General features: G+C 42.9%; 1 protein-coding gene across 2 annotated transcripts; it reads left to right on the top strand.

Moving 5' to 3' along the window:
- LOC120030765 (DNA repair protein RAD51 homolog 3-like) lies at window positions 1-26,677 on the top strand. 2 transcript variants are annotated; one of them, XM_038976191.1, is made up of 5 exons: window positions 1-537; window positions 22,837-22,968; window positions 23,611-23,841; window positions 24,654-24,782; window positions 25,087-26,677. In XM_038976191.1, exons 2-4 carry the CDS (start codon window positions 22,889-22,891, stop codon window positions 24,664-24,666), a joined length of 324 nt encoding a protein of 107 aa, XP_038832119.1. In that variant the 5' UTR covers window positions 1-537; window positions 22,837-22,888; the 3' UTR covers window positions 24,667-24,782; window positions 25,087-26,677. The 2 variants fall into 2 exon arrangements, with proteins under 2 accessions (XP_038832119.1, XP_038832126.1); XM_038976198.1 differs by lacking the exon at window positions 1-537 and adding an exon at window positions 16,488-17,200.
- The last annotated feature ends 928 nt before the right edge of the window (window positions 26,678-27,605 follow it).

The following is a 27,605-nucleotide window of genomic DNA, read 5'->3' as shown; positions in this document are numbered from 1 at the left end:
TTAACCCATTTAAAATTCAGGCTGTAACACAATAAAACGTGGAAAAAGTCGAGGGGTGAATACTTTCGAAGGTTTAACTATCTCACTATGTTAAAGAAATTTCGACTACCAGGCTCTTCATGCATCGGGTCCGCATCCACATTATCACAGCTACCCTGATTGGACCCTTCCAACTCTTCTTCCTCTATCTCTTCTTTCATGTCTGCAGCCAGCGACATCCCTATCTCCCCTTCAAGACACTCCATGTTCGTCTCCTCTTCAAAACTATCTCTCTTCTCCCCCTCTCCTTCCTCCTCCCTATCAACCTCCTCCCTTTCTTGACTGGGGACGGGTACGTTGTAGGTAGAGCCCACCCCCTCCTGGCTGGTCCCTGTGGTCTGTCTCTCTCCAGAGCTGGCCGTGGTGAACTCTGGGACGCCCGTGGGTGGAGGAGTCTCTTCATGGGCGACTGCAGCACGCTGTACACGCTGGGGTGGGGTCCGTCTGCAGACAGAGCAGCCAAAATGCATCACAACATTTCAGTTACGTTGATAAAAGGTAAGACACTATTGAGTTAAACTTTACATCCTGTACCTCTCCAGGACCAGGGTTGGTGGCGTACTATATATTTGGACAGGTCTGAAGAACATATTGAAACATGGTTTTGACTAGAAGAGTGCTGACTCTATACTGACCATGCTGCTGGCTCCCAGGCTGGCTGTGGTGAAGCTCTTGGTGTGGGGAGGCAGGAAGCAGGTGCTGCCCCAGTTGGAGGTGTCCAGTAGGCTGGGCAGATGGGGGATGGGCTCCCCAGTGACCGCCATGGCTCTGTAGTTGGGCACAGTTGCTACACCAAACCAAAACAAGTATACAAGTGACGTAACATCTTGCTGCAATTCAATGTGTAAATGTAGAGATTTAAAAGAAGTACTTTTGATGTTAAACATGCACAGTGTGAGTTCAAATAAAATTGTATTAGTCACACGCACCGAATACAACAGGTGTAGACCTTACAGAATGGGGGGCGTGCTCGGTCCTCTTTTTCCCTGTAGTCCACAATCATCTCCTTTTGTCTTGATCACGTTGAGGGAGAGGTTGTTGTCCTGGCACCACACGGCCAGGTCTCTGACCTCTCCTCCCTATAGGCTGTCTCGTTGTTGTAGGTGATCTGGCCTACCACTGTTGTGTCATCGGCAAACTTAATGATGGTTTTGGAGTCGTGCCTGGCCGTGCAGTCATGAGTGAACAGGGAGTACAGGAGGGGACTGAGCACGCACCCCTGAGGGGCCCCTGTGTTGAGGATCAGCGTGACGCATGTGTTGTTACCAACCTTTACCACCTGGGGGCGGCCCGTCAGGAAGTCCAGGATCCAGTTGCAGAGGGATGTGTTTAGTCCCAGGGTGCTTAGCTTATTGATGAGTTTTGAGGACACTATGGTGTTGAACGCTGAGCTGTAGTCAATGAATAGCATTTTCACATCGGTGTTCCTTTTGTCCAGGTGGGAAAGGGCAGTGTGGAGTGCAATACACAGATGATGCAATCTCTATCTGTTGGGGTGGTATGCAAATTGTAGTGGGTCTAGAGTTTCTGGTATAATGGTGTTGATGTGAGCCATGACCAGCCTTTCGAAGCACTTCATGGCTACAGACGTGAGTGCTACGGGTCGGTAGTTGTTTAGGCAGGTTACCTTAGTGTTCCTTGGCACAGGCACTATGGTGGTCCGCTTAAAACATGTTGGTATTACAGACTCGGACAGGGAGAGGTTGAAAATGTCAGTGAAGACACTTGCCAGTTGATCAGCACATGCTCGCAGTACACGTCCTGGTAATCCGTCTGGCCCTGCGTCCTTGTGAATGTTGACCTGTTTTTAAAGTTCTTACTCACATCAGCTGTGGAGAGCGCGATCACACAGTCTTCCAGAACAGCTGGTGCTCTCATGCATGTTTCAGTGTTATTTGCCTCGAAGTGAGCATAGATGTAGTTTAGCTCATCTGGTAGGCTCGTGTTACTGGGCAGCTCTCGGCTGTGCTTCCCTTTGTAGTCTGTAATGGTTTTCCAGCCCTGCCACATCCGTCGAGTGTCAGGTAGTACGATTCGATCTTAGTCCTGTATTGACGCTTTTCCTGTTTGATGGTCCATCGGCAGGCATAGTGGGATTTCTTATAAGCTTCCGGGTTAGAGTCCCGCTCCTTGAAAGCGGCAGCTCTAGCCTTTAGCTCTGTGCGGATGTTGACTGTAATCCATGGCTTCTGGTTGGGATATCACTTTGGGGACGACGTCATCGATGCACTTACCATATTGATGAAGCCAATGACTGATGTGGTGTACTCCTCAATGCCATCAGAGGAATCCTGGAATATGTTCCTGTCTGTGCTAGCAAAACAGTCCTGTAGCTTAGCATCTGCTTCGTCTGACCACTTTTTTATTGATCTAGTCACTGGTGCTTACTGCTTTAATTTTTGCTTGGAAGCAAGGAACCAGGAGGATAGAATTATGGTCAGATTTGCCAAATGGAGGGCGAGCTTTATATGCGTCTTTGTGTGTGGAGTAAAGGTGGTCCAGAGTTGTTTTTCCGCTTGTTGCACATTTAACATGCTGATAGAAATTTGGTAAAACAGATTTAAGTTTCCCTGCATTTGATTAACTTCTTAGGGCTGCAATCCCGTTAACGGGATCGATATGACAACAGCCAGTGAAAGTGCAGGGCGCCAAATTCAAACAACAGAAATCTCATAATTAAAATTCCCCAAGCATACAAGTATTTCACATCATTTTAAAGATACACTTCTTGTTAATCCCACCACAGTGTCCGATTTCAAAAAGGCTTTACAGTGAAAGCACCACAAATTATTATGTTAGGTCACCGCAAAATCACAGAAAAACACAGCCATTTTTCCAGCCAAAGACAGGAGTCACAAAAAGCAGAAATAGAGATAAAATGAATCACTAACCTTTGATGATCTTCATCAGATGACACTCATAGGACTTCATGTTACACAATACATATGTTTTGTTCGATAAAGTTCATATTTATATCCAAAAACCTCAGTTTACATTAGCGCCATGTTCAGAAATGCCTCCAAAATATCTGGAGAAATTGCAGAGAGCCACATCAAATAACAGAAATACTCATCATAATTTTTGATGAAAGATACATGTTTTACATAGAATTAAAGATACACTTGTTCTTAATGCAACCGCTGTGTCAGATTTCAAAAAATCTTTACGGCAAAAGCACAATATTCAATAATCTGAGAACAGTGTTAAGCCACAAAAGGAAGCCATACAGTTACCCGCCAAATTGTGGAGTCAACAAAAGTCATAAATAGCATTATAAATCTTCACTTACCTATGCGGATTTTCGTCGGAATGCACTCCCAGGACTCCCACTTCCACAATAAATATTTGTTTTGTTCTGTAATGTCCATCATTTATATCCAAATAGCTACTTTTGTTAGCGTGTTTGGTAAACAAAGCCACGAAGCGCGTTCACTAAAAGCAGACGAAATGTCAAAAAGTTCCGTAACAGTCAGTAGAAACATGTCAAACGATGTATTGAATCAATCTTTAGGATGTTTTTAACATAAATCTTCAATAATGTTCCAACCGGAGAATTCCATTGTCTTCAGAAGTGCGATGGAACAGAGCTCCCTCTCATGTGAACGGGCATGGTCAGCTCATGGCAGACCTTACTCATTCCCCTCTCCTTCGGCCCCACTTCACAGTAGAAGCACCAGACAAGGTTCTAAAGACTGTTGACATCTAGTGGAAGCCGTAGGAAGTGCAAACTGACCCATATCCCACTGTGTATTCGATAGGCGATGAGTTGAAAACCTACAAACCTCAGATTTCCCACTTCCTGGTTGAATTTTTTTCTCAGGTTTTTGCCTGCCATATGAGTTCTGTTATACTCACAGACATCATTCAAACAGTTTTAGAAACTTCAGAGTGTTTTCTATCAAATACTAATAATAATATGCATATATTAGCAACTGGGACTGAGGAGCAGGCAGTTTACTCTGGGCACCTTTTCATCCAAGCTACTCAATACTGCCCCTGCAGCCATAAGTTAAGTCCCTGGCTACTAGGAGCGCCGCCTCAGGGTGAGCATTTTCTTGTTTGCTTATGGTGGAATACAGCTCATTCAATGCTGTCTCAGTGCCAGCCTCTGAGTGTGGTGGTATGTTTTTTTATTACATTTTTATTTAACTTTTATTTAACTAGGCAAGTCAGTTAAGAACAAACTCTTATTTACAGTGACGGCCTAGGAACAGTGCGTTAACTGCCTTGTTCAGGGGCAGAACGACATATGTTTACCTTGTCAGCTCAGGGATTCGATCTAGCAACCTTTCGTTTACTGGCCCAACGCTCAAACCATTAGGCTACCTGCCGTATGTAAACAGCTACAAAAAACAGAGAAACTCTCTAGGTAGGTAGTGTGGTCTACAGTTTATCATGAGATGCTCTACCTCAGGCGGGCAATAGCTCGAGACTTCCTTAGATATTGTGCACCAGCTGTTATTTACAAAAATACATAGTCAGCCGCCCCTTGTCTTACCAGAAGCATCTGTTCTATCCTGCCGGTGCAGCGTATAACCAGCCAGCTGTATGTTGATAGTGTCATCGTTCAGCAACATCTCCATGAAGCATAAGATATTACTGTTTTGAATGTCCCGTTAGTAGTTTAATCTTCCGTGTAGGTCATCTATTTTATTGTCCAAAGATTGCACGTTTGCTAGCAGAATGGAAGGAAGTGGGGGTTTATTCAATCGCCTACGAATTCTCAGAAGGCAGCCCGCCCTGCGGCCCCTTTTTCTCTGCCTCCTCTTCACGCATATCACTGGGATCTGGGCCTGCTCCCAAGAAAGCATTATATCGTTCGCGTCGGACTCGTTAAAGGAAAAGAAGGATTCTGCCAGTCCGTGGTGAGTAATCGCAATCCCGATGTCCAGAAGTTATTTTCGGTCATAAGAGACGGTAGCGGCAACATTATGTACAAAATAAGTTGCAAATAATCTAACAAAAAAACACAATTGGTCCTTCTTCTCCGGCACCATCTTACTAGTTGACTGGTACTGTATGTTCTGGAACATTTCACCAAGGGGTTTCTACAATTTGAAGCTCCAGTAAAGCTCTGGTAGCTAGGTGTCGTTGGTTGGTACCTGGGCTGCGTGGGGGGCTTTTGAAGGGCAGAGGTTGTCTGTTCATGGGTCTGGGGTGCAGTCTCTCCTGGCAACCCACTCCTGGTGCAGGCGGGTCACCATGTGATGCTGAAGACATCAATCATGTCAGTTACGCCATTGTATAAACACACACACACACACACACACACACATAAATTGATGAAGACCATGATACATTGTACGATGAGATGTCTACAGAATGTGTAGATCTGTGTCTCAGAGAGTGCAAAGATATGTGCCTGAAACACTCTGTGGCACACTGGAAATTATATTGTTGGTGGACGTACTCCCAAAGGAAGAGTTGTTGGTGCTTGATGATTACATCACACCGCAGAACACCTCAATCTACTCTCTGACAGCCTCACCTTTCCCAGAGCTCCTAAACAACATTCCCATCAGGTCTCAACATGGGGGGATTTACAAAGCTTAAGCATTCATCTGCACTGAAACTTCTATTCACAACACACATAATACATTACATAATCATATATTGTACAGTTGATTTTACCATAGCACCTTAGTGTGTTGGTGCTGCTCCTAACCTTTATTTAACTAAAGGGTGTGTGCTACTCCTATGTTATGTTATACCATATAACTATTACATTAACTAAGAACTACTAGACCTGGCTGTATCTGGATGGGGCTGGAGAGGACCTGTAGCCATTGTCACTGTGCCCCAGGGGGTCCAACCGCTGGCCCCTGTCCCAATCTGTCCTCCTCCTCCTCACTGTCACTGCTGCTAAGGGGTCCCACAGCCACCCCCGGGTCATCCTGGCCAACAACTCTGACACCTCACCTATGGGAGGTCAATGTGTTATGTGAACTGTAACTTTGAACTTTGGTATAATGTATGTATAGTGAGTTCTCGGTAACACTTTACTTGACACCCAAAATATGTCATAACAGCTGACATAACTTGTTATAATTTAGTCATAACACTGTCATGACCCATATGTTTATATCTGTAGTGGCATACACTACCGGTCAAAAGTTTTAGAACACCTACATTTTTCCCGTTTTATTGAAATTTAACAAAGGAAGATAGACAGACCATTATAACCCTTAAAGATGTAGGTCTTTCCTTTAGAGAAATTGCAAAGAAAGCCAAGGTGTCAGTGAGTACAGTTTCCTACACCATCAAAAGGCACTTGGAAACCCTGACAGGGGGAGGTATGGCAGACCCAAAGCCACAACAGAATCAGAAGACCAGTTTCTGAGAGTCAACAGCTTGCGTGATAGGCGGCTCACAGGACAACAGCTTCAAGCACAGCTTAACACTGGTCGAAGTAAGCAAGTCTCAACTGTAAGCAAGTTTCAACTGAGAAGAGAAGACTTCGAACTGCAGGTTTGACAGGTTGAGTGGCAGTAAGAAAGCCATTGCTAAGATGGCAAAATAAGAAAAAGAGGCTTGCCTGGGCCTTGAAGCACTGCCGGTGGACTACTGAAGACTGGAAGGTCTTACGGAGCAATGAATCAAAAAGCGGAATCTTCGGTTCATCACGCAGGGTTTCGGTACGCCGTTGAGTAGGCAAAAGGATGGTTCCTCAGTGTGTGACACCAACTGTCAAACATGGAGCAGGAAGCGTGATGGTCTGGAACTCTTTTGCTGGATCCAGAGTTGGCGACTTGCAGAGTGGCACCCTGAACCAAAACGGCTACCACAGCATTTTGCAGCACCATGCAATACCCTCTGGTGTACGCCTAGTTGGTCAGGGGTTCATCCTACAGCCAGATAATGACCCAGAACATACCTCCAGGCTATGTCAGAACTACCTCAGAAGAAAAGTACAAGACAGTAGGCTTCAAATCATGGATTGGCCAGCACAGTCTCCAGACTTCAAACCCATCGAGCTGATTTGGGATGAACTGGGCAGAAGGGTTAAAGCAAAGCAACCTACAAGTGCAACACATTTGTGGGAACTTCTGCAACAGTGTTGGGAAGAACTTTCTGAACAATATTTGATTTCCATTGTAGAAAGAATGCCACGAGTGTTTGACTGTTATGTGTGCAAATGGTGGCTACTTTAAGTCAAAAATGTAGATACAATATTGTTAAACCGGTACAATTCCATGATCAATTTTTTTGTCTCCAATTGTTTATTTGTTCTATGCTTTAATTTCAGAGTACATTAAGACATGAAACTGTGTAAATTTCAATAAAACCTGGAAAAATGGAGGTGCTCAAACTTTTGACCGGTAGTGTACATTGCGTTATTTTATGGCTGGTTATGACACTTACATAAGAGTGTCAAAACAAATCAAATCAGATTTGATTTTACATAAGTGTCAAAACCCACATTTATTCAAATTCGTGTTTTCCCTGCCAAGAAGTTTCCTTTTGTTTGAAAGTTTGTTTCTTAAATCCTTTTTTGTTGCAATGAATTCTTTTAGTCACATTTTTTTCATCTTATTTTAAATACATTATGCCACTGTCGTGAAGCATTATGACCATCCTGTGTCACTTTACTTGGACCAAGAAAATACATTTTATTTTTTATGTATTTATTTTTATTTCAACTTTATTTAACCAGGTAGGCCAGTTGAGAACAAGTTCTCATTTACAACTGCGACCTGGCCAAGATAAAGCATAAGCAGAGCGACAAAAACAACACAGAGTTACACATAAACAAACGTGCAGTCAATATAAAATAAAATAAAATCTATGTACAGTGTGTGCAAATGTAGGGAGGTAGGCAATAAATAGGCCCTAGAGGTGAAAATAATTAGAATGTAGCATTAACACTGGAGTGATAGATGTGCAAGTAGAGATACTGGCGTGCAAAGCGCCAGAGGGTAAGTAATAATATGGGGATGAGGTAGTCAGGTGTGCTATTTACAGAATGGCTGTGTACAGGTACAGTGATTGGTAAGCTGCTCAGACAGCTGATGCTTAAAGTTAGAGAGGGAGATATAAGACTCCAGCGTCAGAGATTTTTGCAATTTGTTCCAGTCATTGGCAGCAGAGAACTGGAAGGAAAGGCGGCCAAAGGAAGTGTTGGCTTTGGGGATGACCAGTGCAATATACCTGCTGGAGCGCGTGCTATGGGTGGGTGTTGCTATGGTGACCATTGAGCTGAGATAAGGCGGGGCTTTACCTAGCAAAGACTTATAGATGACCTGGAGCCAGTGGGTTTGGCGACGGATATGTAGTGAGGGCCAGCCAACGAGAGCATACAGGTCGCAGTGGTGGGTAGTATATGGGGCTTTGGTGATAAAATGGATGGCACTGTGATAGACCACATCCAGTTTGCTGAGTAGAGTGTTGGGGGCTATTTTGTAAATGACATCGTCGAAGTCATGGTTCAGTAGGATAGTCTGTTTTACGAGGGTATGTTTGGCAGCATGAGTGAAGGAGGCTTTGTTGCAAAATAGGAAACCGATTCTAGATTTAATTTTGGAAAGGAGATGCTTAATGTGAGTCTGGAAGGAGAGTTTACAGTCTAACCAGACACCTAGGTATTTGTATCATGCTTCACCGTAGGTATGGTGCCAGGTTTCCTCCAGATGTGACGCTTGGTATTCAGGCCAAAGAGGTCAATTTTGATTTCATCAGACCAGGTAATTCTGTTTCTCATAGTCTTTAGGTGCCCTTTGGCTAACTAAATGCTGGCTGTCATGTGCCTTTTACTGAGGAGTGGCTTCCATCTGGTCACTCTACCATAAAGGCCTGATTTGTGGAGTGCTGCAGAGATGGTTGTCCTCCTGGAAGGTTCTGCCATCTCCACAGAGGAACTCTGGAGCTCTGTTAGTGACATCGGGTTCTTGGTCATCTCCCTTACCAAGGCCCTTCTCCCCCGATTGCTCAGTTTGGCCGGGTGGCCAGCTCTAGGAAGAGTCTTGGTTGTTCCAAACTTCTTCTAATTAAGAATGATGGAGGCCACTGTGTTCTTGGGGACCTTCAATGCTGCAGAAATGTTTTGGTATCCTTCCCCAGATCTGTGCCTCGACACAATCCTGTCTCGGGAGCTCTACGAACAATTCCTTCGACCTCATGGATTGTTTTTTTCTTTCTCTGACATGCACTTTTAACTGTGGGACCTTATAGACAGCTGTGTGCCTTTCCAAATCATATCCAATCAATTTAATTTACCACAGGTGGACTCTTATGTCAGTAAGGTAATACTTATGTCAGCAAGGTATTACTGTTTTTTATTTTTAATAAATGTGCAGTAATTTCTAAACCTATTTTTGCTTTGTCATTATGTGGCATTGTGTGTAGATTGCTGAGGAGTATTATTGTTTTAAATCCATTTAAGGCTGTAACGTAACAAAATGTGGAAGAAGTCAGGGGGTCTGAATACTTTCCAAAGGCACTGTATGTAGGTGTCATAACCAGACATAAAATAACACAATATATGTCACAATGGGTCTAAATGTGTCATGATCATATTACAGGTTATGACATGTTATGTCATCCATTATGACTTATTATGACATGGTTATGACGCTGGGTGTCAAGTAAAGTGTTACCGAGTACTCACCGGTCCATTTGGCCTTGGCTGGGGGCTGAGGCAGTCTGGGCTGTGGTGGAGGAGGACTGTCCTCAAGAGAGTCTGTCCCTCAGAGGAAAGACAGAGCCTGGGATGGAGCAGAGAGAGCAGCAGAGATGGGCAGTATTTCTGTTACATGTATTTGAAATGCGTATTTCAATTACTTCTGAGTATTTTGTAATTTGTATTACACAGGGCTAAACTACACTCAAATGTATTTTGTAACAAGATCTTTCGAGAGCAGTAATTTCCATTTTCAAAGTACTATACCAATTCTATACCATGTTTTATAGTGGTTCACCATTTTTCACCCTGCATTTGTATCAGTAGTCTGGTGGCGCTATGGTGTGATATGTAAAAAATGGGCAATTGCAAAGCATGCTGAGTATCATTCTAATGAGCTCTGCCCGGAAACAAGGTTTTTGTCTAGAAGGAATACAGCTTTTGTCAAAATTGACTTTTTGTATCAGGTTTAGTAGAATTTACGCAGCAGGTTAGAATTAACGTAACAGGTTAGGAAAATTAGGTTAAACTGTATCCCATCTAGACATGACCCCAAAACAAGGCCAATAATAATACCCAGTGTGCTTTGCAATTCATCTTGGTATGTTTATTTTCGCATATATATTTACATTTTGGTAATTTAGCAGACATTCTTATCCAGTGCCAGTCAGTGAATTAAACTAAGGTAGATAAACAACTCATATCACAGTCATAGGAAATGAAAACATTTCTGTAACCGTTACTGAGAATGTTGTTGTTCGGGCTGGCTACTTGCAAATGTATTTCTGTATTTTAAAATACAAAACACATGTAGTTTATTTCGATACATTAATCTTTATGGTATTTTGTCATGTTTGCAGGGTGTCCAAAACACCTAACAACTATTTACTAAATAGAAACACTATAGGCATTGACTACACTGCGTTGTAGGCCTATGCCTCTTGAGTAAATCTGAGCTAAAAAAAACTATTTCAGACTCTGACTGAGTGAGAGGCAATTTGCTGAGTGATGACATTGACATTTAACCAGTGCTGTAATGGTGGGGGTGGGGTCAAGGATGTGAGCGGTCCACTGCATTGAGTGTTGTAAAAAATCTTGACCAATCACAGCAGGCACCGCATCACTCCAGGGGCATCTTGCAGTGCATGCTACGCTGTATCATATTATTGGAAAGCAAGACTGTTCTCAGGGCAGGTTTGCCGGTTTTGACTAGCAGAAGTGACTTTTCGTAGCAGGTTAGGAGAATTGGGTTAAGGTTAGCTAAAATGGTCCCTGACGCGACTCATATCTAACTACAACCAGGCTTGCCCAGAGAACAGTCTTGGTTTCAACGAATGCGATGCGGCGCATGCTACTGCCTAGCGCAGTTTATACAACGGGTGGTTCTAATCCTGAATGCTGATTGGTTAAAACCGCATTCCAGCCGGTGTCTATTACACAAGTTACCACCGGCTAAATCTGTGACGTTAAAATGTCCATTTACTCTGTTCCATCTGACTGCGCAATCCACTGTCTCATCAGCCCAGCCAGGCAATTTATAAACTTGATCTCCACTATAAAAAGCATCTAGACATTCTCATATTTATTTTAGACTAACATTTAGTTTTAAACAGCGGAGATTTGTATAAACCTTGCTGTCTGTCTCTCCGACATTTTCAACATTTGTTTCAATATTCAAATTCAATCTCCAGCTGTCCAATAGTAATGAACGTGTAGGAGTCGGGACGAGAGAGTGGCAGGCAGCGTTTCTCAGCCAGTCGAAATCATGAATCAGCTGGCTTACTTTTTATGGATATATACAAAGAAATGTTGATTGAAAAAAGGTAAAACGAAACGAATTGCAGCTAGTTTACAGTCTTTCCAGCTTCAGTTTGAAGTGATTGTGTTGTTGGCTAGCTCCTCTGAACAACCGTGTCCTGACGAGTGAGCACATGTTCTATGCCAGGCAAAATTGCACCTCATTAGCTCATTGTTATGGATGTATCCAAATAAATGTCACTTGAAAACACCTTAAACAAATGCAGATGCAGCTACTTTGTTATTCTGGTTGCACTTTTGACATGCCTGTAAGTTAGCTGTAGTAGGCTAGCTTGCAAGCAGGGGAACAGAACGTTACCAGCCAGTATGGCAATGCAACATTTAGAATGAACGACTGGGTCGTGTCCATAGATACAGAACAAAAAGACTGAACAACTGGGTCGTGTCTCTGGCAACCGAACCGATAGAACAAACGACCAGCCAGCTTGGGTAGCAACCCTAGATTTGTGTCGGGACTATATCTTGTGGAAGGATGAAATAGTAAGAATAAATTCATCAAAATAAAGCTTTTAATTAAAATATGTCAATCATTAGTTGAATATGTTGGTAACCTGTTGTATAAAAGTGATAATCCCCTCGAAGCCGGTGTTTGGGGGATACAGTTGAAGTCGGAAGTTTACATATACCTTAGCCAAATACATTTAAACTCAGTTTTTCACAATTCCTGACATTTAATCCTAGTAAAAATTCCCTGTCTTAGGTCAGTTAGGATCACCACTTTTATTTTAAGAGTGAGTTTATTTTATTTTTACAGGGACAGTGCACATTAATCAACGTTTCAGTAAAAGTGCAGGTTTTAGCCAGCCGGCTAATTTTCAACTGCAGTCCCTGGGCAGGCTATTAAAAACAATTACAATGAGAAACAACAGAAAATCAATGAGCAGTGAGCACACACAGAGCAACATAGGACAAGCAAGACATAGCATGCAGACAGCGCAACAGAACAAAAAGCAACAAGACAAAATCCATATTGGCAACAAAGTGTTTCCATACCTCACAAGCTACAGACAACATGGAAAGCGGCAAAACACAGCTAGGGATTATGTTCCCAAATCTGATTGACCTTTAGCCATGTCTTGTTTTTTGTGAAAGTGTGATAGGTGGTGCAGTTATGTGTGTCTGATGGCAGTGCATTCCAGACATGGGAAGCTCTTACAGAGAAAGCGGATTTACTAAAGGTGCTTTTCCTTAAGGGAACTATACAGTCACTTCTCATGGCAGACCTTGTGGATCTGCTGCCATATGTTTGGGTTTTCTGTTTAACGAAAATACTGAGTGGAGGGGGAGCCAGGCCATTTAGGATCTTGAATACAAGACATGCGTCGGTGTATTGCAAAAAAAAATCCCAACTCAGGAGCTCATGCTTTTTGAGGATGTAACCGTGATGATGGCTATTGGGCTTCCTATCAAGCACTTTGAGAGACGGTTTGTAAACAGACTGAATGGGTTTTAATGTTGTACAGCAAGCTTGGGCCCAACTAGTCAAGCAGTATGTTAAGTGGGGGAGTATCATAGATTTGAAGTACAGTTTTGCTACCTCTGTAGTCAAACAATTTCGTATACATCGGAAATTAGCTAGGTTGAATTTGGTTATTTGAATTACCTTTTTCACCTTTTTAAAAGAGAGGGTGGAATCAAGTATGATGTCAAGGTACTTAAAATCAGATGCCACCTGGAGCTTCTCCCCTGACACATAGACATCTGGTTAAGTTGCCCTCTTTGTGAAGAACATGCACAGTTTTTTTCACATTGAGATGCAAACACGGGTCACTGAGCCACTTTGTAAACTGGACCAATACAGTAGTGAGTTCTTGTGTAGCTTGTTGTTTGCTCTTTGCATGCACATATATCACTGTATCATCTGCATACATTTGAACTTCAGACCCAGTACAGACAGAGGGCAGATCATTAATGTACAGGCTGAACAGGAGGGGCCCCAGTATTGACCCTTGGGGCACGCCCACACCATAGCTAAGAGTGGGCGACAGCTCATTGCTCACTCTGACACACTGAGTTCTGCCTTCAAGGTATGATTTCATCCATCTCAAGGCATCGGGGGAAAAGTTGAACTTGGACAATTTTGTGATGAGAATCTCATGGTTAACTGTATCAAAAGTCTTCCTTAGGTCCAGAAACACAGCCCCAACAACGCCCCCTTTGTCCATCTTGAACTTCACATTTTCCAGAAGAAAGTAGATGGCCGTTTCTGTGGAGTGTTTCGCTCTGAAGCCAAACTGCATGGGGTGGGGTGTAATGTGAAGGGGCTGTTGTTGAGGTGGGCAATCAGAATGTGAAATGTCAGAATAATAGTAGAGAGAATTAGTTATTTCAGCTTTTATTTCTTTCATCACATTCCCAGTGGGTCAGAAGTTTACACACACTCAATTAGAATTTGATAGCATTGTCTTTAAAATTGTTTAACTTGGGTCAAACATTTTGGGTAGCCTTCCACAAGCTTCCCACAATAAGTTGGGTGAATTTTGGCCCATTCCTCCTGACAGAGCTGGTGTAACTGAGTCAGCTTTGTAGGCCTCCTTGCTCGCACATGCTTTTTCAGTTCTGCCCACAGATTTTCTATAAGATTGAGGACAGGGCTTTATGATGGCCACTCCAATACCTTGACTTTGTTGTCCTTAAGCCATTTTGCCACAACTTTGGAAGTATGCTTGGGGTCTTTGTCCATTTGGAAGACCCATTTGCGACCAAGCTTTAACTTCCTGACTGATGTCTTGAGATGTTGCTTCAATATATCCACATAATTTTCCTGCCTCATGATGCCATCTATTTTGTGAAGTGCACGAGACCCTCCTGCAGCAAAGCACCCCCACAACATGATGCTGCCACCCCCGTGCTTCACGGTTGGGATGGTGTTCTTCGGCTTGCAAGCGTTCCCCTTTTTCCTCCAAACATATTGATGGTCATTATGGCCAAACAGTTCTATTTTTGTTTCATCAGACCAGAGGACATTTCTCCAAAAAGTACGATCTTTGTCCTCATGTGCAGTTGCAAACCGTAGTCTGGCTTTTTTTTATGGCGGTTTTGGAGCAGTGGCTTCTTCCTTGCTGAGCGGCCTTTCAGGTTATGTCGATATAGGACTTGTTTTATTGTGGATATAGATACTTTTGTACCTGTTTCATCCAGCATCTTCACAAGGTCCTTTGCTGCTGTTCTGGGATTGATTTGCACTTTTCGCACCAAAGTACGTTAATTTGTAGGAGACAGAACGTGTCTCCTTCCTGAGCGGTATGACAGCTGCGTGGTCCCATGGTGTTTATACTTGCGTACTATTGTTTGTACAGATAAACGTGGTACCTTCAGGCGTTTGGAAATTGCTCCCAAGGATGAACCAGACTTGTGGAGGTCTACACTTGTTTTTCTGAGGTCTTGGCTGATGTCTTTTGATTTTCCCATGATGTCAAGCAAAGAGGCACTGCGTTTGAAGGTAGGCCTTGAAATACATCCACAGGTACACCTCCAATTGACTCAAATGATGTCAATTAGCCTATCAGAAGCTTCTCAAGCCATGACATTTTTATGGAATTTTCCAAGCTGTTTAAAGGCACAGTCAATTTAGTGTATTTAAACTTCTGACCTACTGGAATTGTGATACAGTGAATTATAAGTGAAATAATCTGTCTGTAAACAATTGTTGGAAAACTTACTTGTGTCATGCACAAAGTAGATGTCCTAACCGACTTGCCAAAACTATAGTTTGTTAACAAGACATTTGTGGAGTGGTTTAAAAACGAGTTTTAATGACTCCAACCTAAGTGTATGTAAACTTCCGACTTCAGCTGTATATTGGCATGTTTTCCGGCCTTCAACTTTGTCTCGTGCCGAACAACACCTGTGCCAATATATCCTCCAAACACTGGCTTCTCGGGCATTGTCACTTAATTGTACCATGGCATTGTTGAATACTAATTTCTGATGGGCTTGACTGGCATTCTAGAGCATGCATTATTTCCATGTCGATATTCATGTTATAAAAAATAAATTCCCTTCGACCACGCCCACAAATTGGGGAAAACAAACATTCTTTCCCGTTCACCTCCATTGTAAAAGCGCCAACTTCGTTGTTGATTTTTTGTTATACATAAATAACAAAAATTGCAGAAAGATATACCGAAACTTCTGTACTTTTTCGATACTAGAGCATGAAAAACGTTTCAGTATTAGATTCTTCGGTACTTCTGTCAAATGTGTCTCACACCGTATACTGATTGAGAGGATGGAGTCTGTCTGGATTTTGTCTGACTCTTCTCCAGGGAGCAGTAGTAATCTGGCCAGCCTACTTGCGCATAGAATGGAGTCAGCTGACATAGCGCAAGACACTTTTGAGAAGCGAGAAGATAGCGAGAGAATGCCAACAGCATTCTACTTCGTCTGGGCTTGCTAGCCAGCCAGCCAGCCAGCCAGCAGCCCTGGGCGGAGCATTGCACCCATAGACATTATAACCAGTAGATAGGGATATCGCTGATGTCATCCACGATACCTATGGAAAACTCCCAATGGCGTATGAACCCGGAAGTATTTGAATTTAAAGCCACCATATTGCTGAATGGCACCATAAAATCACTCATGGTTGATGTAGCTGTTTTCATCCTGCCTGAGAGAGAACCGGGAGCCTCGTTGTAGCTTGCCGACCTTTGATTGGTCTGTGTCAGCATGTGGTCCTGTGTGATGACAAATTTGTAATAAGAATGGATCACAATTTAATAAAATATCTCGATTTGTAGCGAACTTTAAAATAATTCACGGTAGGGATTGAACTTGATCATACAAAAAAAAGGTTTAGGGCAGACCAGGGCTTTAGGCACCACTAGGTTGCTACGCAGTAGCCGACCAGCAGAGCTCGTGACTTTATGCTCCAGACCGAACACTGGGGGCTTGATTGCACCCTGGTAGGGGAAATGTACTCTGGGAATAGTAGTATTTTGTGTAGACCATCAGGCTTGGGCAGTATGCCTCATATACTGTATACTGGGGTATTTGGAAAAAGCCACAGGATGACTTCTCAATACCATAAATACCTTCAAAACTATTTATTTGAAGTTTTTCAATACATTTTAATATTTGTAGCTACTTTAAGTTAATACTTGCAGTCAACTTTTGCAATATGTTAGGAGATAAAGCAGATTGCATTCTTTATTTCACTTGTCACATTATTTTACATTATGAAGCTTACCGTAGTCCCCTAGAACAGTTGAGTCAGTCACATGTTCATTGTAAAGAGCACACAAGAGAAAGTGGGAACTGTTGAGTCCATAGCATTCTATTGGCGAGTCTCTGTTGTGCAGCACACATTAGGTGATGAAGTTAAACTTGTATGCAATTCACTACCAAAGGTTTGCCATGTTTTAGAAGTCAAAGAACTCTGTTACCTGAGTTACATATACAGCTGCCATTTTCCCCCCTGTGCTCTCTACTAGAGTTTTTCCTCCCCTCTGCTCAGTGTACACATGCTGCGCTTCCTTCAGAAAAGCATGGATAAAGGATCAAGTCTACTTCTGGAGAAACCCTGACAAGGGAGGTCCTGCTCCTCCTCTCCATGGCAGACGCAGGAGGGATACCGCTTACTTCGATCCACCCCCGTCTGACCAATGCTCTACAACCAGCGCCTCATCGGCTTCCATTGGTAGTTTTTTATTCAACGAGAGACTGGACGGACGGAAGGGCGGAGGTGGCCGCAGGCACGCGCATCGACGAGATGCCGCACCCGACGGGGTAAGAAGAAACGACTATCAGAGGCAGAGGAGACCGTTCACACGGTTCCCAGAACCCACGGGACTGAGTGTCTTTAATTTATCAAGCAAGATATTGAGCCCTGCCCATGTCTCTTTGCTTAATAACGGGTTATCTGTTGTGCCTACAACCCAGTGCAACGATTTTGATGTTGAAGTTTTTTAGAAACATCCGTTTAAGGGAATACTTTAGCTCCCCTAATCCTGACATTTCTATTGAACCAGTACTTTCCTCAGCTGCACATACTCCGACTCCTTTTAGAAGCAATAGTTATTTTATACCTCCAACCAATCGCAATCACTCTATCGAGACATATTGCAGACTTGTTGAAAAAGATGTTGCTCATCTCCCTAAGAACAAACAGGAGTCCAAATCTTTCCGTAATTTACCTAAGGATGAAAAACAAGCTTTGCTTGATTTACAATCCGATACCTCCGTCCTTATTCGTCCTGCTGATAAGGGTGGGTCGGTTGTACTCATGGATAGGACAGTTTATGTAAATGAGTGTCATAGACAGCTGCTTGACAACACCTTTTACAAGAAACTCAGAAGTGACTCTACTTCCCAATTTCAGAATACTATCTTTACTGTCCTAGATGGTGTCTTGTTTTGCACGCCTTGTACAAAATAATAAAATGCAGTACTACAGGATATTTCTTAACGTAGCTCTTTATTAGCTAGCTATAACTGGCATGTTCACGTATCGCCAACCAGGATCAAACTGACCACGACCTAACCATTTGGGTGGTCTTAACCAATCATAGCACAGTATGATATGGCGGTAAAATGCATCCAATTATAATTCAGTATGTTTACACATATGAATATTACAGATGGGTATTTAAGTTCTGGTCAGATAACCAAAAAAGACCATGAGTTTTTGGCTATTCAACACCCTAAAATTGCCACTTTCTATACTTTGCCGAAATTACACAAGAACGTTACAAAACCTCCAGGGCGCCCTATTGTAGCGGGCATTGATGCAGTAACGGCCCCTCTATCTACTTTTGTTGACTTTTTATTAGACCACTCGCAGAACAGCTCCCCTCCTTTGTAAAGGACACCAGCAGTATGATCTCTATCATTGAATCTCTTGATCCTCTTCCTGAGAATACCGTGTTAGTTACTTTTGATGATGAGTCGTTATACACAAATATTCCACACGAGGGCGGTATTGAAGCTATGGAACATTTTCTTCTGCAACGTGACCCTAATGAACTACCTTCCAGTGCATGCATTATAACATTGGCTGAAATAGTACTCACACATAACTATTTCATGTTTCTAAATGATTTCTTTATTCAGACGAAGGGTACTGCTATGGGATCCCCCATGGCTCCTAACTATGCTAATTTGTATGTGGGTTACATGGAGAAACAGTCTATTTTCAATCCTCTCAAAAATGTTTTCTTGCCTAACATCATTATTTGGAAACAGTATATTGATGATATTTTTGTTCTATGGAGGGGTGATGCAAAACAGCTCCAGGCATTCCATGCTTTTCTTAACTCCTTTTCTGAACATTTGACTATGCAATCTGATACACGTCAGATCAGTTTTCTTGATCTTCTGATCTTGTGTGAAAATAATGTTCTATATGTAACAGTATAACTTTAGTACGTCCCCTCGCCCCGACACGGGCGCGAACCAGAGACCTTCTGCACACATCAACAACTGACACCCACGAAGCATCGTTACCCATCGCTCCACAAAAGCCGCGGCCCTTGCAGAGCAAGGTGCAACCCTACTTCTAGGTTTCAGAGCAAGTGACGTAACTGATTGAAACGCTACTAGCGCGTACCCGCTAACTAGCTAGCCATTTCACATCCGTTACATATACACTGATATTTACAGGAACCCTACTGATCGTAACAGTTTGTTGAGGGCTGACAGTTATCACCCACTTCCCTTGAAAAATAGTTTGCCCTACAGCCAATTCTGTCGAATCAAAAGAATTTGCAAAAAATAATCAGATTTCGACAGAAATATGGCTGAGACGCAAAGAAAGTTCAAGGAGAGGGGGTACAAAAATGATCAGATTAATATTGCCATTGAGAAAATTCAAAACAAAACGAGACATGACCTTTTTCAAGGGCAGTCTCGCAAAAAGACGCATTCTTGCATTTTAACTACCAGCTATTCAAAGCGCTCTGAACAAGGGAATCGTTCACAAACATTGGCACATTCTAAAATCCGATGATAGTCTCGGTAATGTGTTTTCGGACCTTCCCTTGGTCGTATTCTCGCGGGGCAGAAATCTCAGAGACCAATTGGTACACTCTGATTTACCACCCCAAGATATTCCTGAACAACGTCTATTTGCGCCCCTACTGGATGGAAATTACAAGTGTAATGGCTGTGCTCAATGCAATGGCACTTATAAATGCAGATCCTTCAAACACCCACAAACAGGGAAATCGATCCCAATCAAAGGTGTTATTACGTGCTCCACTAAGGCAGTTATTTATCTTATAACGAGGGATATAGAGCCTAAACAAAGCGCAAATTAAAAGTACGTATCTCAGAGCATCGTAGCACCATTAGGTGCAAAAACTTGATTTACCCAGTTGAGGGCCACTTTTTGGAGGCAGGCCACTCGATTTCGTCTCTGTGTTATATTGGCATCGAACATGTCACGCTCCCTAGGAGAGGGGGTGACCTTGATCATTTATTGTTAAAACGAGAGGCTGCCTGGATCTTTCATTTAAAGACCCTTGCTCCCTTTGGTCTCAACGTAGACTTTGATCTGAAGCCATTCTTGTGATTATTGTGACTTTGCCATTGTAATTGTTTGTAAGCTTGTGTAGTCTAAAATGAATCTATGATCGTATGCTATACATTTGTTTTTTGTATGCCATTTTAATATTTGAGAATTAACCAATGATATTAGGCCACTCTTGGCCATGATTACAGACACCTGTGTGTCTTTTGACACTATATAAACGAGTCATCCCGCAGTGTTTGTGATTATACCCTGATGAAGACAGCTTGGCTATCGAAACATTGGATATTACATTTTTGCATCTGAGCTCCTAGTGTGCGGCTCTCCTTTATTTTCAAGTTTTCTACTCCGCTAGCCAGCACCTCGCCTAAATAGGTGTGCGTTTCTTTTTTTTTCTTCTAGATTAGCAATTGAAAGAGAACACTTTGGAGATTAATGGGAAATTATCAGACCAAAGGTGAAGACACAACAGTTCACCTGACACAAGACTGAATCTAAACATTCCACTGTTGATTTTATGTGCATTTTACATTTCCTGTACTTTTCACAGCATTTGTCAATAATGAAATCTGAAAATACTCTGGATACATTCATTAACATAATAAGAATATTAATGTAACTTTTTGAGTAGGTGCAAGATAAGAAAAAACAATTACAAGGGTTTGAGTGATGGATACAAGGGTTTGAGCCCTACCCATGCCCATGACGTTCAGACACTATCCTACCCAGGCCCATTTGCTTTTGCCAAATTTAAGGCCCTGCCCAAAACCCGAAATCAGAAATAAATTCCTCCGTTAGTAAAGCCATTAGCTGCTCCTTGATGTCTGTCACTCGCTCCCTTCGTGCAGCTCGCTCTGCGTGCGCTTTGCTCATAGCGGCTCTGAGTCTGTGAGTCTCCATAGCAACGGCTCCGCTTGGGCTGCTCTGCTTAATGAAGAGATATGAGAGAGTAGTTGGCTGTTAGCTACTTTTCGGGACACTAAACTCTGATAAAACTCAAGGAACATTATTATTTTCTGTGAAATAATCGCTCCTGTCATATATTTAACGAGATTGAAGCACTTCTGATACCATGTTATGATTTTAGTCAGATATGACTGCACTGAAAAGCAGAACAAGAGCAAATGGCTCAGCTTCAAAATGTTAGTGATCAATTTAGTGACTTCTTTAAAGTGATCATGCATCCCTTCCAGCTGTAACTGACAGATGTAACATCCAGCTTAGTGGACCAAATCAAAGACTGTAGCTTCTTAATTGATGCGATCCCATAGGAGTTATATAAGATGTGGTTCCAGGCCCCAGTGGTCTTACTTGGTCATGGTAATGAAGGAGCCACAGGTGAAGGAGAGGAGGGGTTCGTTGTCACCCTGCCCTAACTCTCTGTCCCCAATCACAGGCAGGGAGGCCAGAAGACCCAATGCATGCCCCGGCTTATCTATAGACAACTGGGCCCAGCAAGAAAACACCTGGTCACTGAGTCTCATCCAGATACACAATACTGCCATTCCAAAATATTACCACACTATATGTCATTTAGCAGACGCGTTTATCCAAATAAACTCCAACACTATCCAACATATGAGTCGATGATATATGAGATGATATAGAGACAAATCCTAATATGACATGTGGGCACATAATGCAATTTTTTTTTTGTCTTAAATCAACATCACTGATTTAGGCAAAAGTTTGATCTTGAGCCAGAGTGAATCCATGTTTGAACCGTTATGTTCTTTTCCGAACTGTATCACAGGCTTGGTCATCTTTCGGTTGAGGTGCAGGTCCGAACCACTGGAACATGGGAGAAATGGGGAAAAGTTAACTGACAGACTTCAGAAAACAAACCCTAAAAAATGGGGAGTATTAATGTAGGACCCCCCCTGGCTGCTCACCCGGACTTAAGGAGCTCCAGTAGAGAGGGGGAGTGCAACAGGGTGGAGGAGAGGGTCTGGTGCAGCTCCCTGGGCTGGGGGTCTGAGACAGGCTGTACATGTGGGACACACAGTCCTTCAGGAACTCAAGCATCTGAATGACAGAGAGAGATAGAGTTTAGTAGTGCATACAGCATGTATCTGATCATTTCTCCATGCTAAATGTACCCTGACTCTTTGAGCGCTAACCCTGGCGATGTTCTCCTGAGACCCAGCCTCGGCCCAGTCTTGGGGCTCCTGCCTTTGTGGTCATAGAGCCTCAGGCCCCCCCCCCCCCCCTGCGTCCAGCAGGCCAGGTCTTACAGGAGAACACGGCCATGTGCTCCTGTTTTCACAGCGACTACACAGAAAAATAGATCACACCGAGTATGGTGCCATTCAAAACACATAAAACGTGCTGTACTAAAACGTGCTGTACTAAAACGTGCTGTACTAAAACGTGCTGTACTAAAACGTGCTGTATTAAAACGTGCTGTACTAAAACGTGCTGTATTAAAACGTGCTGTACTAAAACGTGCTGTACTAAAACGTGCTGTACTAAAACGCTTATTAGCATATTATAATTTCTATTACACAACTTTGAAGTATTTACTTTACGTCTAAAAGAGAGGAGACATGAGAGACTATTCATGTGCAGTGTGTGAATGACTTGTCATTCTAACTGGTTGGTGTCAGCTCCATATTGCAGTAGCAGCTCAGTAACACCTGCCCGGCCCAGGAGAGAGAGACAGAACAGAGGTGTCTATCCCAAGTGATTGACACAGTCCACATCCACACCTATAGCACGGCATCAGAAAAATTGATGGATGATAAACTTCATTAGGAAACCATTTATTCATAACTGCCAAATTCACTGGGTAGGTACTAGTAGGTAGGGATGACAAATGCTTACTCAACACAAGTAATGCATGATGATGATATTGTTTTGCTTTACCTTTCTTGAGCAGCTTCTCCATCTTCTGCAGTTTCTTCTCTATAGTGTACCAGTGCAGCTGAGCAGGTAAACCTCCATTCTTCATGATGCCTAATCGCACCGGGCAGGGCACCGTCAAAGCAGTTATCCTGCTCCATTCAGCTCCAACTAAAGATGCCACCAGGTGGGTCGCTGCAGGTAAATAAGATGTGCTGAATGTCAGTTAGCTGGCTAGCTAAAAACAGCTATTTTTTCTTCTGGGGAATCCAGACAATACATTATATAAAGACCTTGTAAAAAGTACATATATTCAGAGTTCTGATAGCTTTTTTTGTTTTCAGAAGAAGAAATTGTGTTCATATATTGTTCAATTTAATTCTCAAAAATAATAAACAGAGATTTTCGACTCATAAAACAGCTGTCTAGCTAGTTGCTGTCTCGACCTCTGATGCTCAGCTATGAAAACCCAACTAACATTTACTCCTGAGGTGCTGACCTGTTGCACCCTATTTAACCTCTGTGATTATTATTTGACCCTGCAGGTCATATATGAACCTTTGAACACCTTGAAGAACGATCTGTCGTTAATGGCCATGTACTCTTATAATCTCCATGTACTCATATAATCTAGATTATAATACAGTTACAGGACATGAACTGGGTGAAACGCATTACACCTAAATATCCCAAATATAGTGTTTTTGTCAATATGTGGTGCCAACTTTATTCCCCAATGTGTCTTACAGTGCATTAACATTTGTATCTCTCCCCTTCAAGATTGGCTATCTTTTCCTCTTCAGCTCCATCCCTGTGTTTGTATTTGTAGAGGCTCCCAGGAGGAGGCAGTAGAGGTGCTGCAGCCTGTGAGGTTTGAGTCTGGCCAGGAGAGAGCAGCAGCAGGCAGGCTGACGGCACAGGAGCTTCTGGAGACAGAGCAGGAGCTGGGCACCGTCTTCACCTTCTGCTCAGCGCTGGACACAGCCCTGGGAGGGGGCCTGCCGGTGGGGAAGACCACTGAGGTCTGCGAGACGCCTGGAGTGGGAAAGACCCAGCTCTGGTAAGCTCTGGTACCTCTGTGTGGAAGAGTTACTCACCTGTTCCATATAATGTAATAATAACACAGTAAAATAACTGTACCATACATTCACACCTAAACCCCTCCTTCTGTGTCCCTAAGTATCCATTTGGCAGTAGATGTGCACATCCCTATGTGTTTTGGGGGGCTGGGAGGCAAGGCTCTGTACATAGACACAGAGGGCAGCTTCTTGGTCCAGAGGGCTGTGGACCTAGCCCAGGCAGCTGTGGACCACTATGGGCTGCTAGCAGAGGATGCACGTAACTAAGTACAGGACAGAACAAAAACAACGTTTATATCATCTATCATGTAGGATGACTTAACTGATTTCTTAAGCATCTATTTAGTGCTTATGATTCAAATAGAATTTGATTTGTCACATGCGCCGAATTCTCATTACAGTGAAATGCTTACTTACAAGCCCTTAACCAACAATGTAGTTTTAAGAAAGACTTTCAAATATTGAACGTATTTGGCGCAATGTCACTACATTGTCATACATACTAGGCTATGAAGAGAATGGTTTACTGATGAAAAACTGTAGTATTGTTCTGCTATTTGGTAAATGCTGACATAAGGGGATCAACAGTACTGTTGCATGCATTCAATCACTGCTTGGTCGTTTCGTCACACCTTTTAATCGCTACACTATGTGTGAGCCATGACAAAATGTTCAACAATAGAGACGGTTTAGAGAAGAAAGGGTTCCGTCTTAGATTCAAGCTTAATTGGAGAAATGTTTTACTTCACTGTCTCTGATTTATTTGTCTTAATTTTTTCCTTCTCCAGAGCAGCAGGAGGCCTTGAAGGAGCTGACTGTGGAAACAATCTTTTCCACCCTCGTCCTCGTCCGTTACCATGACTACGTGGAGCTGTTGGCGGAGATGTATCTCCTGGCTGACTTCCTGGCTCAGCACCCTGAGGTACTAATCCCTACCAATACTGTCACTGATCCCAAAATATCCAACCAATAAAATCCAAAGGGGTTATTTCTACAACCTCCATTTTGGGTTGGGCTCCGTTCCATTTCAATTCCAGTCAATTTCAAGTAACGAGTCGAAATGGAATTCCTTAACTGAAATGCGCATAGAAAATGATGGCTAAATGTCTGGATTGGCTGGAGCAAAATAGAATAGTAAAAACTGGAACAGCAAAGACAGCATCAATAAAATACTTTGCTTGTGGCTTTTGTATATTAACTTGGGCCCCTGTATTGGTCAAATCCAGGTCCAGCTGGTGGTGATTGACATCATTGCCTTCCTGTTCCACCATTGCTTTGATGACCTCTCCCAGAGGACCCGCCTCCGGAACAGCCTCGCCCAGCAGCTCATCCAGATGGCCACCATTCGCAATGTCGCAGTATGACCTGACATTGTCCACCTTGCTGCCTCACCAGACTTTCACTAATGTCTTCTCCATCGTCTGTATTCTTAACCCGTCTTCCTTTTATCTGGTGATAACTATTTTCTAGGCCTGATAAAACACATTTAAAGGAGCAATAACAACCAAGAAGAGTCCAGTTATAACCACATCCTCCCATCATTTATAGAGCCTATCTACCTACTCCCTATTGTAAACTACTATAATGTATAGAGCCATAACTGAGCCATCCTTCCAAGCCCAACCAAAACTATGCTCACCAGACTTGCGTTGTGTCTCTCTGTCTCTACTCAGTATTTACAACGTCCCATCTCTGGTCCCAATCCAACCGCGCATCTAGACTAAGCACTCTCATTCCAAGAGATAAAAAGGCTCTTATTGGTGCAATGCTGATTTAAGCGGCCAGGTAGATTGGGATCTAAATGGAATGGCCGCTCCATGCCAGGATGGCGCTGCACAGTTTTTAATCAGCAAAATAGTTATCTTATGAGCCCTGGAGCAAATTCACTTTGTTCTAGTAATTTGTTGGTTGGCGGCACTCAGGGACCCCTTGGAGGACACACAGGAGAAACAACAAAGCCGGTGGACAGAACAACCTGTTCCAATTTGAGCGGGGGCCCCTAGGGGTCCATGGAGGTACTGCAGGGGGTCAGCGATGTTAGTTTAGTTTTCCTTTTCCAATTATAATGTGGGGAGGTCAAAATAATGAAATACTGTCTACCAAATCTTTTCATAAAAAAAATGGTCATTACTTCTCCTTGCCATTTATCACTCACCTGATGACAAGACAAGGCATGTGATTTTTTTTTGGTGGGCTAAGGTAGGATGGGGGTCCCTGGGTCGCCGGTTTGCCTGGGAGGGGGTCCCTGGACAAGAAAAGATTGAAGTCATACCAGTAATGATCCTCTGATTGTGGAGAGCTGGAGTTCTTTTCTGCTGCTCTGCTGTAGAGAGGGAGAGTATGACTCATCCTGATGCAAGCCCACAGGACCTGTCTCTATGTTTGCTGAGTACATTCCTACTGTATGTCTACCAATACCTAAGTCCACAAAACCTATTATTGTGTTACTCGGTTCCCAAGTCCACATAATAACCTAGTCTAAATGCCATCTCCAATGTCGTCTCTGTCTGAAATGACAATACAGCATCCCGGCTGTATTGCTGATGGATGGAGCATCAACACATAGGCAGGAAATTATAAACACTACACAATAATTTTGGGTCCCCCAGCCTCACAGCTGTAAGGGACAGCAATTGAAGTGGAAAAAAGAGGGTGCCACTAATGTTTTGTTAAGGAGGGATGTGTTTTATTCATCACCAAACTCTTCTTTTCTCAGAACATACCACTGCATCAATGAGACTGAAGAGGACTTTTAACCTTTACTTTTTCTCTCAGGGTGAAATGATTAACACAATAAATTTTGCCTGTTGTCTTGTTTTTGCCTCTGTCATGTTTCTGCGGAAGCCAGTTTCGTTTTGATGAACTTTCATTTCCTTCGTGTTTAGGTTGTTCTTACCAATCAAGTGACTTCAAAGGTTTGGAGCAGCCAATCAAAGCTTATTCCTGCCTTAGGTGAGAAGGACTGTTGCGATGCACTGACTAAATGCTACAAATAACAATAAAAATCGTACCTCTCCTTAAACTGTACATCAGTTATTTAACAGAAATGGTTAGGGCCAAGTTTTACAGCACATTTTGCAATTCAGCCAATCATATACCTCTCCCAATTTAAACCCAACTAATTTAACATACTGTTTCTGCGGAAGCCAGTTTCCTTTAGAAGAGCTTTCATTTCCTTCATGTTTAGGTTGTTCTTACCAATCAGGTGACTACAGAGGTTTGGAGTGGCCAATCGAAGCTTAGTCCTGCCTTAGATGAAAAGGACGGCTCCCGAATGGTGCAGCGTTCAAAGGCACTGCATCTCAGTGCAAGAGGCGTCACTACAGACCCTGGTTCGATTCCAGGCTGTATCACAACCGTCCGTGTTTGGAATCCCATAGGGCGGCGCACAATTGGCCCAGCGTCGCCCCCCCCCAGCAGGCAAATTGAATGCTCTGCACCTTATTGTGATGTTTTATTGAAAACGACCCTAACTATTAACTAATTGACTGCCTGGTGATGTCATACCACCAAAACAGGCTGAAATTTCAGGCGATCTTTTCAAACAGCTCTTACACTTAAAGGGCATTATAATTTTCACAATTTTGTAGTAGTATTCCAACCTCAATTGTCACACCCTGATTTCACATGTCTTTGTGCTTGTCTCCACGCCCCTCCAGGTGTTGCCCATCTGCCCCATTATCCCCTGTGTACTTATACCCGTGTTTTTTGTTTGTCTGTTGCCAGTTCGTCTTGTCTCGTCAAG

This window comes from Salvelinus namaycush, chromosome 3 (genome assembly GCF_016432855.1).
Source record: "Salvelinus namaycush isolate Seneca chromosome 3, SaNama_1.0, whole genome shotgun sequence".
NCBI lineage: Eukaryota > Metazoa > Chordata > Actinopteri > Salmoniformes > Salmonidae > Salvelinus > Salvelinus namaycush.
This window is presented reverse-complemented; position numbering and strand designations above follow the sequence as displayed.

What these genes read in the sequence shown, in the direction of transcription:
- LOC120030765 (XM_038976191.1), top strand. Translation starts at nt 22,889, where the DNA reads ATGATGCCTAATCGCACCGGGCAGGGCACCGTCAAAGCAGTTATCCTG. An exon ending in CCAACTAAAGATGCCACCAG is followed by an intron (nt 22,969 to 23,610) that starts GTGGGTCGCTGC and finishes TTGTATTTGTAG; the next exon opens with AGGCTCCCAGGAGGAGGCAG.